This window comes from Mytilus californianus, unplaced genomic scaffold (assembly GCF_021869535.1).
Source record: "Mytilus californianus isolate M0D057914Y unplaced genomic scaffold, xbMytCali1.0.p SCAF_4, whole genome shotgun sequence".
Taxonomy (NCBI): domain Eukaryota; kingdom Metazoa; phylum Mollusca; class Bivalvia; order Mytilida; family Mytilidae; genus Mytilus; species Mytilus californianus.
The window spans coordinates 22,148,443-22,167,974 of NW_026262690.1; the positions used below are offsets into that span (position 1 = coordinate 22,148,443).

The window sequence follows — 19,532 nt, forward strand, 5'->3', positions numbered from 1 at the left end:
CAAACAAAAAGCGAAATTCTGCAATTTTAAATTAAAAAAACAACTGTCATCACCTTTTTGAGTAATTTTATGGCTTATAAACTTCTATTGACTTCTTAAGTTGTGTTGGCATTAGAAACATTTAACACAATTTCAAATGGAAACAATTAGTAGATTTCTGATCAATTTTCAATGTTTTGGCACATTTCCTCTTTAAATTTGAAATAAAAATCAACCTTGTACAAATTAATACGTTCTTTGTTTTTAATTTGTATTTTTAAAATTGCTTTCTAGTTTGTACACATTTCCAAGACTTACAAAAATGCAAATCAAAAATATATGAAAATGGAATACAAGACGGACAAGTAGAGAAATTTTGTAGGTAAGTAAAGTAATTTATAATACGCATTAGCAAATGACAATAACTAAACTACTATAAGGAGTGGACTGACAATTTCGGCATAAACAACTTATTTGTCAATCTTGATCATTTTTAAAGCGTTAGCCCGAAACACAAAACAAATGGATAAAAATTGTCATTTAAGGCAATACTCACGAAATTTTGATACAATGTTTTCAATGATCTTGTATTGCTCATCACTTTGTATATTTACATTTTCTAATTATCAATTATAGTTTTTGGAATAATTGACAAAACACATAGAGGTCAAAAAGAGTCACTTAAGGACAATAACTCCTTACTCGGATACATCCAATTGTTTCGGTCAAATTGACATTTTTGTAGATCGTGCATAGCTGATCATTTTTGCAGTTTATAGTTTTCACTTTTGATCCCTTTTAGAGATTTTATATGCGGTCTTGAAACACAGCAAGGGAAAATCTATTGATAAATCTTGTGAATTGCCGGTAAGGGGTACCTTAAAGGTATATACGGTGCATACAATCGGAAAGGAAAATTTTCACGAATAAAATGGCGTGTTTCTCCTTATTTTATATTGAAGTTGAAATTTGCCCAAGAATTGACAGCAAAATATAGTTTTGAATCGGAGATGTGAAAATATGAGTTGGTTACCTTGTGGAAAGAAAGAGAGAAGGGACCTTTACCATCCCATGAAACAAGTGCCGGTCATTTTGTATCTGCTCTGATTCATTTTTGACGAACACTGTCAGAAGATTGTAGTAAAGAACTACTTTGGAGGATTTACAGCTATTTTTACCGTTATAGATAACCCAAGCTCCCCTTCGCTTGAGTAAAAATACGAGTACATATGAGTCATGAATTCATTGTAATATTTCATGGTAATACGGGTATTGTTTTTATTTTCAGAACATTTAATGAAAGTGTGGATTGTGTAAATCAGATATTCAATGATTCTTGCTTATTCAATATCACATTTTACTATTCTTTGTTGGCCAGAGCATCTAAATCCTACTATAACAGGGCTTGTTTATCAGGTAAATTAATTATTTTAAGGTGGAAATCAACCGAGCAATTACTTTTATAAACAGATGGTATATGTGCATTATATTAATATGAATTTTGTGGATCATATCAACATTCGTCTTATACATGTATATTAACATTTCCAACCATAGGATCTGCACAAAATGGATAAAATTTGTACTTGTGCCTTTGTGACGAAAAATAACAGAAAAAAATCATTATTTCTCTCAATATACCAGTCCTCATGTAGAGTACATCACGGTTTGTCGCTTATCTCCTCTAAAAGAAGATACACATTATCAAGATATGATTTTGTATATACTAAGGTTTACATTAGAAGGGTTTTGTTGTTCTGTTTAGGACATATTGGTTTATAAACACGCCCTCAAACATTTTAATATTTTTTCATTTTTAAAAATCTTTGGTCATGAAGATTGATGCATAAACACGCGTTGTACACACACAAATCGGTATCAAGTATTCTGTGGCAGTTTTGTGAATACGATGCAAGTAACGGTATCAACCAAACAGAGCTTTATCTGCAGAGTCTGTTATATCAATATAACTTGGATAGATGATCAGTATGTCTGACTGCAAACCTGGGACAGTTGTGTTAGTCAGATTGTCACTCTTCTTGCATTTTAAAGACCTCTTTGTAGATATCGGAAGTAAATTATGAATGCATAAAAGCGTGCATTCTACAATATATCGCTTATTGTATATGCTAAAAGATGTAACCCGCGGGTTGGGGATACTTAAAATATATATTTTTGAATACAATAGACATCCTTAATGGTTTTCTTAATTTCAGTTTAAATGAAGATGCCAGTACATAAAATATTCTTATTATCCAAACTACTTTCGTTAGTGTTTATCAAATACCTTTTAATGATTATGTCATCATGATTATCGAAATTGATTTTCACCATCCGTCTGTAATAGTTTTGTCTAAGGTGCTGTGGGAGGGAAAGCAGACCCTGGACCACTAGTTGAGGGCAATTAGGAATACTGAAATAGGTTGCTTTTTGTGATGTCACACTCGAAGAAAAGATAGCGGATTGGGATAATGTTACGAATTGAACATATCATGCGTGACACAGATGTTCCATAACGGTCAACCAAATCATAATGGAAATTTTATCATTTTTAAGTATACGCACCATCATCAGTACCAATTTGACTGCACCAAAGTGTTTTGGTGTACTTAATATCTCTTCAGTGATGCTCGAAGCAAAACTATTTGAAAATGTAAAACCTATTTAAATCATTGAAGAATTAATATAACTAAAGAGGACCAAACGTTTAGCGAAGCTGGACAAGAGATTATAGCTATGCATGAGGGGGAAGATACATTCCTTTACTGGACAAGAGATTATAGCTATGAGGGAGTCACACTACTTTGCTGGTCAAGAGATTATAGCTATGAGGGAGATACATTCCTTTGCTTGACAATAGATTATAGCTATGAGGGAGAAACATTCCTTTGCTGGACAAGAGATTATAGCTTTGAGGGAGAAATATTCCTTTGCTGGACAAGAGATTATAGCTAGGGACGAGGGGGAGATACATTCCTTTGCTGGACAAGATATAATAGCTACCCACGAGGGGGAGATACATTCCTTTGCTATAGAAGAGATTATAGCTACCCACGAGGGGGGAGGTACATTCCTTTGCTGGACAAGATATTACAGCTATGCACGAGGGGGGAGATACGTTCCTTTGCTGGACAAGATATTATAGCTATCCACGAGGGGGGAGATACATTCCTTTGCTGAACAAGAGTTTATAGCTATGCACGAGGGGGGGGGGGAGATACATTCCTTTGCTGGACAAGAAAATATAGCTAAGCACGAGGGGGAGATACATTCCTTTGCTGGACAAGAGATTATAGCTATGTACGAGGAGGGGGAGATATATTCCATTGCTGGACAAGAGATTATAACTATGCACGAGGGGGGAGGTACATTCCTTTGCTGGAAAAAAGATTATAGCTATGCACGAGGGGGAGATACATTCCTTTGCTGGACAAGAGATTATAGCTATCAACGAAGGGGGAGATACATTCCTTTGCTGGACAAGAGATTATAGCTATCCACGAGGAGGGGGAGATACATTCCTTTGCTGGACAAGAGTTTATAGCTATGCACGAGGGGGTAGAAACATTCCTTTGCTGGACAAGAGATTATAGCTAGGGACGAGGGGGAGATACATTCCTTTGCTGGACAAGAGATTAGAGCTATCCACGAGGGGGAGATACATTCCTTTGCTATAGAAGAGATTATAGCTACCCATGAGGGTGGGGGGGGGGGAGGTACATTCCTTTGCTGGACAAGAGATTATAGCTATGCACGAGGGGGAGATACATTCCTCTGCTGAACAAGAGATTATAGCTATCCACGAGTGGGGAGATACATTCCTTTGCTGGACAAGAGATTGTAGCTAGGGACGAGGGGGAGATACATTCCTTTGCTGAACAATAGTTAATAGCTATGCACGAGGGGGGAGAAACATTCCTTTGCTGGACAAGAGATTATGGCTAGGGACGAGGGGGAGATACATTCCTTTGCTGGACAAGAGATTATAGCTATCCACGAGGGGGAGAAACATTCCTTTGCTATAGAAGAGATTATAGCTACCCTCGAGGGGGGAGGTACATTCCTTTGCTGGACAAGAGATTATAGCTATGCACGAGGGGGAGATACATTCCTTTGCTGAACAAGAGATTATAGCTATCCACGAGGGGGAGATACATTCTTTTGCTGAACAAGAGTTTATAGCTATGCACGAGGGGGGAGATACATTCCTTTGCTGGACAAGAGATTATAGCTATGCACGAGGGGGAGATACATTCCTTTGCTGGACAAGAGATTATAGCTATCTACGAGGGGGGAGATACATTCCTTTGCTGGACAAGAGTTTATAGCTATGCACGAGGGGGGAGATACATTCCTTTGCTGGACAAGAGATTATAGCTATCCACGAGGTGGGAGATACATTCTTTTGCTGGACAAGAGATTCTAGCTATCCACGAGGAGGGGGAGATACATTCCTTTGCTGGACAAGAGTTTATAGCTATGCACAAGGGGGGAGATACATTCCTTTGCTGGACAAGAGATTATAGCTTTGCACGAGGGGGGAGATACATTCCTTTGCTGGACAAGAGATTATAGCTATCCACAAGGGGGAGATACATTCTTTTGCTGGACAAGAGATTATAGCTATCAACGAGGTGGAGATACATTCCTTTGCTGGACAAGATTATAGCTATGCACAAGGGGGGAGATACATTCCTTTGCTGGACAAGAGATTATAGCTATGCACGAGGGAGAAAATACATTCCTTTGCTGGACAAGAGATTATAGTTTTGCACGATGGGGGGAGATACATTCCTTTGCTGGACAAGAGATTATAGCTATGCACGAGGGGGGATACATTCCTTTGCTGGACAAGAGATTATAGCTATGCACAAGGGGAGATACATTCTTTTGCTGGACAAGAGATTATAGCTATGCACGAGGGGGGATACATTCCTTTGCTGGACAAGAGATTATAGCTATGCACGAGAGGGAGATACATTCCTTTGCTGGACAAGAGATTATAGCTATGCACGAGAGGGAGATACATTCCTTTGCTGGACAAGAGATTATAACAAAGATTACTTTGATGATCAAAATATAAAATGCACGAGTACGAAACAATAAGTGGTACACATGACAATTATATGATAAAACATATTTGAGAGTTTTTTGTTTACATAACGATATTAGAATGCCGAAATTAACGACATTGTGAACAGCGTGAAAACTTATGTACTAAAAAATAAAAATGAACATACCCATATGCCATGTCATAAAGAAAAGTGCTTCATTCTTTGTCTAACTGTAATTTATAATTATGAATAAAATGTGCATGTATATGACAAATTTGTTTTCGTGAAGGATGTAAAACCTTAGACGACACCATTAAAGCTATTAACACGTGTTGGAAGCATCAAAGAACCAATGCTCCTGATTGTCAGTAAGTAATTGTCATAAAAATTATTAACTTTGAAATTCCTCATTTTATTTTGAAGACATGTACATAATGCTTATGCAAAGATAGTACTATTTATAGTTACTTTGGAGCTCGATGGTCCCTCAAAAGACATATAAGTATACATATAAGTATAGAAGGATTGACTTTTTTAATAAACTAAAATGGATTGCTCATGATTTAGATGTGTAGTATCTATGATGAAGTATACAAACAAATTTGAAGTGCTTACACGTCGAAATAAAGTAGTAAATCAATTTGTCAAGACGTACCACTTCTTACGTTTGATTGAGTATTTTATGGGATAATGTCAAGTAATATTCAAAACATATTTAAAAAGTATCACAAGACTTAAGTAAACGATAACATTACTACTAGTATCAGGGAAAATGACCACAGGCAAAAACGATCGCAATACAAATGAATACACCAAATCATTAAGGCGATACCTTCTGTGTACAATAGGATAACATCAACGACATGTTTAATTCAAAAATATCATGTATGTTTCAAACAGGTTATTAAGCAAAAACATTAATTAACTAAGTCGATACAGATATATTACTTCAAGCACGTTCTTTAAAGAATATTTTAAATTTCAGACGGCATATTAATTTCAAGAACTGCCTGTACGAAAAGGCAAAGATTTGTGAAGAAATTAACAAATTACTCCCAAGATCAATACAATATGCTGAGCGTGAAGTAAAATGTACAACTACTACATCCACAACGACAACACAGATTCCACAAACGACAACACAGATTCCAATAACGACATCACAGATTCCAATAACGACAACACAGATTCCATTTACGACTATGATTACGACATCTGAAATACCAGACACAACAATTGCAATGACAACTAATAAAAAAAATTTAAAGTTGACAACCGAATCTCTGACTTTCACTTCTAACATGAAAAGCAGTAAAGAGTTTACTACAAAAAGTGTTACGCAAAACACCAATATTCCAGTTTTTACCAGTGAAGTGAAATCGTTTACATCATTGCAAAAGACAACTCCTACAACACACTCCAATAAATCGGGAAATAAAGTAAAAGAGAGAACGAAATTGTTTGAAACGACTTCTAAACAAATCAATACACACAATGCAACAACAGGAATTCCATGGGATAATAATTGTAAGATTTTTTAACACAATAGTCTATATTTACATGGGTATAATAAAAGATTTCAAAGTATCGATGATCATGTTTGAACAGGAAAACAATATTTTATTGTCAGAGACCAAGAAAATGGAATTATTCACCCAATTTCAGCATTCTACTGTACTATTAGATTAGGCTTATGTTAATAACTTACACCACAGAGTCACTAAAAAGCAGTATCATGCTACTATTGTGTTCCAATGTCAAAAATTAGTTTGTGCTATATTTTTCGTGGTAAAATATTATTAGGTTTAAACTGTAGCTGTTGATATGAAAGCCCATGTTTTGCATCTGAATATATATACAATATTTTATATTTGAAAACTAAAACTAGCTAATTATCAGGAATACAGTTTGCAATGTAACAATGTAACAAGTAGTATAAAAAAGTAAGATAACACACCAAAAGGTAAAAAAAAAACAAGCCATGATGGTGCTCGAATTCATTTGAAGAGACGAATTAAAATTATCATAAAAGAATCCTTAGGACAGAAACTGCCTTATGAATAGGAGCCCTAAATCAGACTAGCCCTTCTTTTGAATACATCTTACAACTGAAAAATATATACTCCATATGTAAGTGCTATTGGAAAAAGTAAAATCACAAAAAATCCTGAACTCCGAGGAAAATTCAAAAAGGAAAGTCCCTAATCAAATGGTAAAATCAAAAGCTCAAACACATCAAACGAATGAATAACAACTGTCATATTCCTGACTTGGTACAGGCATTTGGAACGTTTCTACGCAAAATTTCATAAACGTACAATTCAAGTAGTCTCTTATATCGTAACGTCTAGTTCTCAACCTACCCTTACTACTATGTACATGTGTGAGACAAGGTATGAAGCAGACAATAGGATAGATGCTATCAAATTGGTGACAGTACCTTGAATTATACAATGAAAGACATTTTAAAGCGGAACATCAAGGCAAAGGAGAACACAATTTCCTTTTCATTTCATTTTATAAACCCCTGCAAGAAGTTAGACACATACGAATATAGAAGAAGGTCGACGATAAAGGAGCTAATTTTATTTCCATAATAAAATCTACAGACACGTCCATTTCTCACAACACAAATGTTGTCAATACTCAGGTACCATGAGAAAGTCTTAGAATGTATGTGATCTTTTTCATAGGTGATCAGTCTCTTTATTAAACAAAATATTTGCATCTACGTTGGCCATTCTGTTATGAAACAAAGTTGCACGAAATTATTAACCTTTTTAAGGGAAAAGGAGGAATACTAATGATAAAAATGGAAAAGAAAAATATTTTAATATTGTAGCATAAGGAGAGGAACTGTACACGTGTATCGAGTATAACAGTTCTTTAAACATTTTCTAAATTCCCGCGCCCTAAATGGGCAGTTCAAATATGAAGACGGTTTGGATTGCCAATAACATAAGTGTTTTCTTATGTCGGTAATGGTTTTGCTCGGAATTTTAAGGCCAATTATATTACTTTGTACGAACACTGACTTTTGGCGTTTCATGTGATACAAATGTGGTATAACCATCATATTTAAAAATACACAGTAATCAAAGCATTCTTGTGAAGTAAACTTTTGTGTCAGAGGTTCAAGCATTACAGGAATGTATCACTAAATTTAAATCATGGCACAAAGAATATTTCAATCATATCATGTGCTATTGAAAATTATCAGGACTTATTAGTTTTCAGGTTTTGGCGTATATTTTACGATATCTTTTTTTCTAAGATGCATTTACGTGTTAAATATAATGGTAACCATTCATAATGGTTAAGCCTCTTGTTTCAAGTTGAGTCTTTGTCTAATTTATATAGCCCAAATCATAAAATAAGAAGATTTGACTTAAGAAATTTTTAGGGCATTTGAGAACTTATGCTGACAGGTGATTAAGTAAGAAGATATAATGTTCGTATCTAGAATTATTCTAATGGACATTCAAATTAAAATTTGCAAACCTCACTTTAGATAATTAATAGAAATGAAATCCAGCTAGATCACAAATCTAACCCTTTTTTTAAAACCATACTTTTTTGAAGAACTCTACCTTTCCCATCCACTTAATCTCAATTGGACCAATATATGGAAGTTTTGGTCAGACTCTATTTACCTAAAAGCTCTTTCACCTTAACTGACTCACATTTAATCTTTTGCTCATAGATGAAGAAATACGCCATGTCATCCTAAATTGTTTGGTCCATGTGAAGGACCAGTCATCCCTTAAAGCCTCGCATATCAATTTTGAAACTTGCATGTAAGTATTGTAATTTATCAACCAACAAGAAATATTCACATATGGTCGATATTGGTACTGGCAATTCTACTTTTAATTTCTTGATTAAAACAAAAGTTTACATGACATAGCTTGTTCTATTTGTACAATAGCAAAAACGGTATAATTGGAGTGTTTTACTGATGGAACTATTAAATGAAGTGACATCCATTTACTCTTGGCTGTAGAAACTTATTTAATTAACATTTTTAATACTGAATACACTTTCAGCTATAACACTTCCTGCTGGTTTTATTTACCAAATGTAGTAACAAAGTGATGTTTCGTGCAATGTCAATTTAATGTAACGCCACGATTCGACCAATTTGGGGCCAGTTTCTCACCTCACTACCGACATGTTTTCGCAGTCTTAGATCTTTAAAAAGCGGAACTGTCGTCTAATCTGTAATGTTACCTGATTGTGACATTTTGGCTGAGTGTGGATTCGCATGGCAGGTGATGAATCCATATCAGGAGACGCTTAACCTGTTGATTTACATGGTCTCAATACTTTTGTAGTTCTTGCGATTCCCTCAGTTTTTGTTTGTTACCTTGATTTTTCCTCGTAATCGAATAATGACATTTGAACACGGTAAACTACGGTTGTCTTAATTCAGGGAAGGGAAATACGTTTTTATCAACATTTTAGTAACTATAATTGTAGCCATTTTAGTTGTAGCAGTATAAAACAAGATAAGGTCAATGTCAGAAAATATTAACGTTTTTTGTATTCGACACGAAATTGTTGAAAGGCTCGGCAAACCTCGCTCACGTCCTACCCCAGTTTCTAAGTCTCATATAAAAACTTGGTATTTTTCTGACATTGATTTGTTCCAGAAAAAGAACTAGTATACACCTGATTAATGTTCTTATCACTTATTACACAACAATTACAAATTGAACTGTATGTTTGATTGAATTGATGATCTTTGAATGTGGCAAACGTTCTCATTGTATTGACAAACAAAAATACTTTACAAAATTAAAAGACTCAAAGGGTTGATTACGGTATATAATTATGGTATTCCCTCGACTTCTCACGCCTGGCAGTAAAACCATCTTGGTTGAATGGGATGTATAAAGACGTTGCTCCACGTAAGGTAATAATTGGGACTTTAATTAATTCCGATTTCGCCTGAGTGATGCATTCCACGCACGCTTTATGTACGTTAAGGAATCTTTGCAACAACTGCCTTATATTTCCGTGGCGATCTGTTGTAGGAAAATATTTTGTCCTTATCCAACATCCGTCAGTGTGCAAAGAAAAAAGATGTTTATTTGTTAAAAAATAGTGAAATTTCATGTTTAGTACATCCCCCCTGAATCGAACACATTTGTTCAAAAGTCTTATGCCAATTCTAAGTAAGACCGATTATTAGATTAAATCATTGTGTATATTTTTGAATACAACTTTAGGAATATGATAAAGTTATAAGGCAACAAGCTCGAATTCATTCAAAATTTTTTAATTACAGGTCTGTCTTTAAGGTATACTCTTGCTTGAATACCAATATCAGCATCGGGAAAGATATGCTTATCTTAAATGAGTTACTTCCGCAAAATATCTTTAACTTCACAGAAGATGTGTTCGAGAAGTGTCATCAGGTGATAAACAATTACCATTCGTACATTCAACGAGTAGAGGCATCATGTGGCAGACCCAAAGCGAAAAACATTGGTTGTACTGGTCACAATTATGGCTTGCTGGACTGTAGCTCTAGTATGTATCTACTTTGATTTACTTTGATTTACATAGTATTGATCTGAGATAAATATTGAATCTAAAAATCAGTAATTGTTAAGGTGGTTATCAAAGTATACAGAAAGTTATTCAGAACTGTTAACCCTCCCTCCTCCTCGTGAATTGGACGACACATTTCTAACATCTAAACAGTTGAGGCTATTTTTATTTGATGATCTGTTATTCAAAATTATCCTAGAACTAGGATAGATATTTATTTTTAATGTTTTCTGCAAAGGGCTCCTTTATTTCATCAAAGTTAAAAGTGATGTAAATTAAATCATGAGAAAATACAAATTTCAATCATGCTTCTTACCGGCAAAATGAATTTCACACTTTCTTTAAGAACAGCAAAGACATTATAAAATGTTTGATAGACAAGCGAATGAAAAAAAAAAAGAAAAAAAAAAAACCCACACACACAACCACAACTCTACCATACACAGATAATAGTAATTAAATTTGATCTAATACATGTATTTGTAATGGAAAACGGATTTATATATAACATCGCCTTGCATGGATGATAAAGATTAAGAGATAAGAAGATATAAAACGTAGCAGTGCTGAATGTCGGAATCAGGATGAGAATTAAGTAATGCTTGTTAATATATAACCGCAGAAAGATGAGATAAAACGTTAATCTTTATAGGATTTAGCAAATCAGTAGCATTTTCATAAAAAATATACGAATCCCGTGCAAAATTATATCAAAAGCATAGCATACATGTCCGTCGTCTTATCATCGTATTGTATTTATTAAGAAGTCGAAATGTTCCGAACCAAAAACAAATAGCTGTTCTAGTTATTTACTTGCTTCTTGCTGCTCGACATTCAGAAACCGATAATAAAAATGTCGCTTTCAAAGAATATCTTGCTTTGTTACAGGTACAAATATATGTCTATTTATTTTTTTCAGGTGCAGGCAGAATGCGTGTCACTGGTTTTGTACATGTATTAACGTTACTGTATATTTTCATGTAATTTAGCACAAACAATATTTTACATGTTCAAACAATTGAATTTTCAAATATGATATTTTTTGAATTCATCGTTAAAGAGGAAACTTAATATGTTGAAACAATATTAGAATCCACAATACACGATCAGTTTGTAAGTGCATAAACAAAGCATTTCACCAGAAATCAAATGAAGATCGAGATAGTTAAATTCTCTCTCGCCATGCTCGTCCGAATTTATAAAGCAATTTTCTTATTAAATTACTTAGAATAAATAAGACAACAGTATAATATAGATTTAGTTGCTCGCAGTAACTTCAACGTAACAAAGGAGTAGATACAATTTGAATCAAATGCCAAGATGGCTTACTTAAAATCATTTTATCACCTTCAAAAATCAAAGAAGGAAATTCATCTAAACATGAATTAAACTAAATTTATAACATGATTCCATTTTATTGAATAAATATTAGATTCCAAAAAGGGCACAGTATTTCCTTGTTGAATAAGGCCACCAACATAAAACGAAATAATAGTTGGCGTGACTTTTGAATGCTTTAGCCCATATGAAACACATCACAATCGTTTCTCAAATAACTGCAGTATTTCATAATAGTATAGTACGAACATTTGATGACTTGATATTACACGGCAAACCATCATTCACACTGACAAATATTGGATTATTAGCAAAACTTTCAAACTATTTCGGTTGAGACTAACAAAGAAAAATAAAAGGAATTGAAATGAAATGAAAAACAACAAACATTGATATTTCTATATACATACTAACAACATTCCATGTCTCCGTGCGCAACCAAATACATTGCACGATTCCTATACATAACTACAATTCAAACCAAATGTCAAGTCATCTTGCGTGACAAAAACCACCACAGTGTGCGAAGAACATTTTTTTAAAGAATATTTGATTGATACAGGCATATATCCAAATCCAAAATACCATGAACCCATTTTACAAGTGCTCTAACATATATATAAATACTATAACTATAACACAGGGAAAAAAGTTCCAACGAAAAGAATATTTCGAAGGCAACGTTCAGTATCAACGAATTTTTGCAAATATAACGAAAACGAGACCACAGTGACTGGTTGCATGTGGGTAAATAACTATGCATTTCATTAAGTGTACATGAGGGAGTGAGTACTTTATCAGTGTAAATAAAGACATGCATTAAACCGAGTACGTTATAAGTGTACATTACATAATCTGAAAACTTATTTGTGCTAGTATACAAGGGGATAATCGCCACAACTGTATGCATTCTAGTTCTATGTTAGCTTTCTGATTTTATATATTACTATGTCATGTTTTATTTCATCTTGTATTTTGCTTTCGTCTTTATGATGTGTAAAATTATAATTGGCGATTATTGTCGTCGCATATTTTGACTTGTTTCTTTTTCATGTATATAGGATTACATTAAAGATCTTTATTCTTTTTTTACGCCTTAAAACAAATGTCAAAATGAAGAATAGTACCAAGGCGAATGTAAAGGGTTGTGTCTCATAATGTCAGACAGCGACGAATTAAGTTCAACTTACTACTCTAACGTACCGAAACGTCAATCTGATCTGTCTGATTTACAAGTGATATCCTTAAGGTTTCGAACCACATTACACTTGTAAGAACAAGGATGAAAAACAATGAGTTAATTGTAGCTACATGTATGAGGATCAATCTAATCATTTCTGAGAAAATACTTTTATTGTAAATATTGGGAAAACGGAAAATACCATATTTGTATTGCATAAAACATAATTAGATGAAATGAAATTGACTCCGAGTTGCTGAATGAAGTGATCTGCAATTTCGTATATTTACATATTGCATTTCGAAATATCTTAATTTAAAAAAACGAGATAAAAACTTAATGAATGTTAGATTCGGGTTAAGCAATCACAATCTCATCATAGAGATCGATCGATATAGAAGAAAAACTAACGATCATTACAAGTGGAAAGATAGTTTTAAAAATCTAGAACTGTTCTGTTGTTAGTCCATTACCTATAGTAATACACTATACATGTATATAAAGGATATCAGAACATCTTTTTTGTTGATATCATGGGAAAGGGTTATGAGCACTAAGGCTCTATCCTCAAGATTTTAAATCCTTTATTTCAAGAGGAAAAGTGTTTTAAACATATGAGAAAGTGAAATGGAGTGATTTTTGTTGAGCTTTATTGTGCAGAGTTGATATTTACACCTCTGCTGTGTATCAGCATATTCATATTCAGAAAAAATCACAGTTATCTCTCTTTATACAACAAATCATCGCACTCAGTATATGAACTGTTTAAAAAGACATGTACACATGTTTGAATCTGCAGTGTTATTATTTTTTTCATGATTAATTGTATGTAATTAACTCTGTCATTAGGATCAATAAAGTTATTTTGTTATAGTTAATATTGTTTATTATCTTAATTGTTTTTAATATGAAAATACGTTAAATGGTGCCCCAAACGAGACAAAACAGGGACTCGGTAATTAGAAACAATTTTAACAATCGTTTATTTACTCAAGCACAAGGAGAAATTGAAGTATCTATTACGATACTGTTTTCGTTTCTTGTCAAGAAATGTCCTGCAAATAGTTAATACTACTAAATTACTATTTTCTACACTTCCCAAACAACATGTTCATTTTAGCCTGACCTTTAATCAAGTTACTTAGTATAAGATAAGATAAGGTATATGTTTTCCAATTAAAGGGCCCATGAAGAGCAAAAAAAAAAGTAATTTATTACAATGATTTCAATAATTGGCACAATAATTTTGATAATCATACATAAATATGAATATAATTAACTTAATTCTAAGATCTTAAGCCAGACCAGAGCCATAAGAATGCAAGTAAAAAAGCAGTAACTTAACTTAAGGTTATATATAATATTAACAGGCAATTAATCTTAATGGGTTACTACATATAAACATATCTATACTATATTGCTAGTTTTCTGAGTTCCAAATATTAATATAAATTGCAATAATTTTCAATACATCTAAGTTTTCTTGAATAAAAAGCCAATTAACCTTGGTACTTGTGTTTAACATTTCGAAATTTTTACAATTTATCAAAATTTTATGATATAACTGTTTTATCAAGAGATTATAAAGGGGACATTGACATATACAATGTTTTTCATCTTCAACTTTATCAAACGTGCATTTATTTCATAATCTATGTGATTTATCTAGCTTTTTGCATATCTATCCGTCTCTATTTTTAAGGAGTGTGCACTTATTCTGATCTTGCATAATGCTTGTCTATCTTTAAAAACTTTTAATTCCAGATATTTTTTTCTGTACCAAAAAAACTATTGATTTAAAAACAAGTCAAGAGTTTACCTTTATCTTATTTAACAGTATTTTCTCTAAAATCTTTCCAATAATTCAGAAAATATGCGCAGTATTTGCTCGCTAGTAGATTGTTTTCCAAAACGTGATGTTTTCCCATGAAAGTTTGAGGCTTTTTCAAAAACAAAAGCACGACCTGCTGGTACTGTTATCCCATTGATACGCTTAAATAGATACAAAAAAAGTCATCTATAAATGGAACCAGTTTGTTTTCAGTTTTATTTTAAAGATGTGCAAACGAGATGCCATAAAATGTGAAAGAAAAACCTTTCGGCTTTTGGGTCCTCAATTACTTTATTTGATCTTCGAGCGCCACTGATGAATAATTTGTAGTCGAAGCACGCGTCTGGCGTACACAATTTTAATCCTGATATCTATGACGAGTTTATTTATTCAAACATCATTTTATCATGTCTATACTTTTCTATACTTTTGGTAAAAACTTTTAAAAATTATTTATTACTTCAATTTGGGATTTCAACAAACCCTTGTCATATAGTTTCTACACGTGTATACGGTGAAAGAAACCGAGCAGAACTATTCTTGTGCATATTTTTTTGTATGGAAATCAGTTCCATAAACACATTTGACATTCCCCCTTTACAGAATTGTCAACAAACAAATTATCGATGCTTCCCTTCTAAAAAATTCTGTTAAAAATCCCAAATCCACCTGTGCCAAATTTGAAGTAAACATAAGATATGTATATAATAAAAAAAATGTGGAAATTGCCAATAAGACAACTATCCTCAAGCCAAAGGACACATTACAGATTCCTGGCCGGGGACAGCACATACAGAAGTTGACAGGGTTTGTGAGGTGAGTGATCATCCTTTTCCCTAACCTTGGACTGTGGTCATTGTGGTGTAAAACACATCATAAGAATATTAGAACGTAAGCACAAATTTTGTAGAACAATTGGAAATGCTCATCGGATCGGTATTCGGCTCAAAAAACAAATACAAATAAGATAAAAAGACACTAAGAATCGATCTAAGAGTACTCGCAATTACTGAAAACTTGTTCAAAGGTCGATTTCAAATCATGGATAAACCGCGTTCTCACAGACTTAAATGTTTATCAGTACACCTCCGACGGTTTTTTGTAAAATAAAAGTAATAGTCAATTTGAGAAAAGCATGATTATGTGCAATGCCAAAATATAAGTATCGACAGGATGAAGAACCACAAGTGTTATTACTTATATATAATATATATACGTCTAAACATGTGACAACTTTATGACAGACATTCTCCAGATAACCCGTGGTTATACAGGGCTAACACCATAATATATATATAATTCGTCTCAAATTCAGTCCAACAATGTTAGATCTTTGTCAACAACAAAATTATTGATGCTCCCCTTTTAAAAAGTCTGTTAAAAATCCCAAATTCACCTGTGTTTTTGTGTTCGCAGATTTTTGTTCCTCCCTCAGCATGATTATTTCCCTTGCTTCTGTGACATCGTGATAACTCCGCCTGCACTGTGTCCAGCGCCCAAGACCACTCGACCAACTAGGCTAAATTGTCTATCCTACTTACTAGTACACTTGGTACAATCAAAAACCTGATAATAAATTGTTCAAATAAGGCCTTTGAAAATAGTGGAATTAACTACTTTTGGAGTGTCAAAAACTCGTTGGAAGTACTTGATAAATTGCATGCATATATTGGTGATTTTGAATCTGTTCAAAGTTTTGATTTTTCTACCCTATATACCACTTTGCCTCATATTCTTATTAAGAAAAATTTCACACACCTAATTAAATGGGCATTTAAAAAGTCGGAATGCGAATACATATGTTCAAACTCTTTTAGGCCATTTTTTAGTAGCAACAAACAAAAGAGCTATGTCAATTGGACATGCTTTGATACTATATTTGCCCTTGAATTTTTACTTGATAACATTTTTGTTCGCTTTGGAGATTCCGTATATCGTCAAGTTATCGGAATTCCAATGGGGACTAACTGTGCACCACTTATTGCGGACCTGTTTTTATATTGTTATGAGTTACAACTATGACTAAAATCAGCAAAGACCCATCGAAACAACATCTGATACAAAAATTTAACAATACTTTTCAATATTTGGATGATATATTGGCTGTCAATAATGACGACTTCAGTGTGTATACTAAAGAAATTATCCTGTTGAACTTATTTTAAATAAAGCTAATACTAACAATGACCACTGTCCTTTCCTCGATCTTGATATCTTTATCATTAACGGGAAGCTTAATACAAAAATTTATGATAAAAGAGATGATTTTTCATTTCCTATCGTTAATTATCCATTTTTAGATGGTGACGTTTCCTTGTCACCATCTTATGGTGTTTATATATCTCAACTTGTACGATTCGCTCGTGTATGTAACAACGTATTAGATTTTAGCGAGAGAAATTTATGTATTACTGAAAAATTATTACACCAGGGTTTTCGATATCATAAACTAGTCAAAACATTTACTAAATTTTATCTTCGGTATAAGGACATCATTCGTAAATATAACTCAATATGTAGACATCTTATACGTTCGGGTATTTCACATCCAATCTTTTATGGTAATATTCTTTACAAAGCACAAAAATGTCAGTATTCACCTCAAAAGCTAACAAAACCTTTAAACAGACTTATTAAGAAGGGATATAGTTACGATACTGTTGTCAGGTCTTTAAAGATGGCATATTTTGGCTTTAATATTGATTCACTTATAGGGTCTTTGCATCGGAAATAAACACATTTATTCTAAAACCAGTTGTTGGCATGATACGGGTTATGTTATTCTCATATATTTTATGATGGTATGATACTAAACCCCTAACGGGAGGGATTGTCCTTGATATTCATATGATGAAGACATAATCTTTCAATCAGTTTAATTGATGTCTGGAGCTGGCATGTCAGTAACTGCTAGTAGTCTGTTGTTATTTATGTATTATTGTCATTTTGTTTATTTTCTTTTGTTTCCTATTCTGACATCGGACTCGGACTTCTCTTAAACTGAGTTTTACTGTGCGTACTGTTGTACGTTTGTTTTTCTACATTGGCTAGAGGTATAGGGGGAGGGTTGAGATCTCAAAAAACATGTTTAACCCCGCCGCATTTTTTCGCCTGTCCCTAGTCAGGAGCCTCTGGCCTTTGTTAGTCTTGTATCATTTTTTATTTTAGTTTCTTTTATATATTTCGGAGTTTAGTATGACGTCCATTATCATTGAACTAGTATACATATTTGTTTAGGGGCCAGCTGAAGGACGTCTCCGGGTGCGGGAGTTTCTCGCTGCATTGAAGACCCATTGGTGGCCTTCGGCTGTTGTCTGCTCTATGGTCGGGTTGTTGTCTCTTTTACACATTACCCATTTCCATTCTCAATTTTATATAAAAATATAGCTTTCGTTAGTCGAGTAATGCCTTTCCTCGTCGGCTTTATCTAGGGCTGTTACAGTACATGATGTATAATGGCAAGTACGATGGTATATCTTTCAGATCAGCTATGTTTTGTCCGTCGTAAAAGATGATAATGTAATTACCATGCCGTCACATCAAATTATAATTTTATTCAAATCATAATATATGTAAACAAGTCTCAATTGAAAACAACGTTCAAACCTATAATTGCATTGGATAAAAAACGCAATTTCTATACGTGTGCATGCAAAACAAATTTCTTGGTAGAGGGATCTAAATACAGCACAAACAACATTTTCCAAACGACAAAAAAAAATGAAAAAGTATATTTTAGCAATACGCATTTGACTAGCAGGTCGAACAACGGATGTTATTAAACACTGCTGACTGCCATGGCGATTGCCAAATAAACGGATCACCAGATGTAACAAAATGGATCTTAATTAATATATATAAACGTCTAAAAAGTGTACAAAATAACACCAATATTAAATAATGAAAACATTAAATGTAATTATCTATACATATTTCGGATAACAGATATCCTTCATCAGTACATCCCAAATGAATAGAACCCTGCGATTTAAACTGGTATAATACAAGAATCTAAAATCTTTCCCGAGCCAACTGTACTGGCTTTCCGTAGTCCCAAAAGCCTAAAAGACTTGCTGGTGAGAGCTGATTTATCCTCTAAAACAGTTTCTTCGTCTGTGGGCTCTTGCAAGGGATGCGGAAACAAACGATGTCTGACCTGCAAACAAATACTGAATACCCAGACTTTTAACAGTCACTCCACTGGTACGGAATACACCATATTTTGCAATATTAATTGCAAGACTACAAATGCTGTGTATCTTCTACAGTGTATATGTGGTAAAGAGTATGTTGGCGAGTCAGAACAGCCATTTCACAAACGAATGAACGGCCATCGTAGCGACTATGAATGCAAGCCAGACCTTCCTCTCAGTCGACATTTGAGATCCCCTGGCCACACTAAGGCAGATCTCAATCGACTGACCATTACAATCATAGACCACAACACTGCTCGGTCTAGGGAGGATAGACTCACTCTGGAAAGATTTTGGATAAGAAAATTAAAAGCTTTGGCACCAAATGGGATAAATGAAAAGGTGTAGTTCTAATTCGCGCAATGCTTTTCATTTGGGTTATATTACATATTACTACACAG

The 19,532-nt window shown here is 33.7% G+C and overlaps 1 protein-coding gene across 7 annotated transcripts in view; it reads left to right on the forward strand.

Moving 5' to 3' along the window:
* The window catches only part of LOC127737705 (uncharacterized), a 34,512-nt gene extending 20,527 nt beyond the window's left edge, over positions 1 to 13,985 (forward strand). Inside the window, exons 1-8 of one of the 7 annotated variants that reach the window (XR_007999776.1) lie at positions 1,402 to 3,279; positions 3,828 to 4,367; positions 4,417 to 4,613; positions 4,660 to 5,401; positions 6,019 to 6,560; positions 8,737 to 8,830; positions 10,324 to 10,568; positions 11,509 to 13,985. Coding sequence is in view for 1 of the 7 variants with exons in the window: in XM_052248554.1 (XP_052104514.1) it covers positions 274 to 361; positions 1,268 to 1,395; positions 5,323 to 5,401; positions 6,019 to 6,560; positions 8,737 to 8,830; positions 10,324 to 10,568; positions 11,509 to 11,573 (1,241 nt within the window). In the remaining 6 variants the exon portion in view is untranslated. The other 6 variants (XR_007999777.1, XR_007999781.1, XR_007999779.1 and 3 more) reach the window with 6 other exon arrangements.
* Positions 13,986 to 19,532: the final 5,547 nt, after the last annotated feature.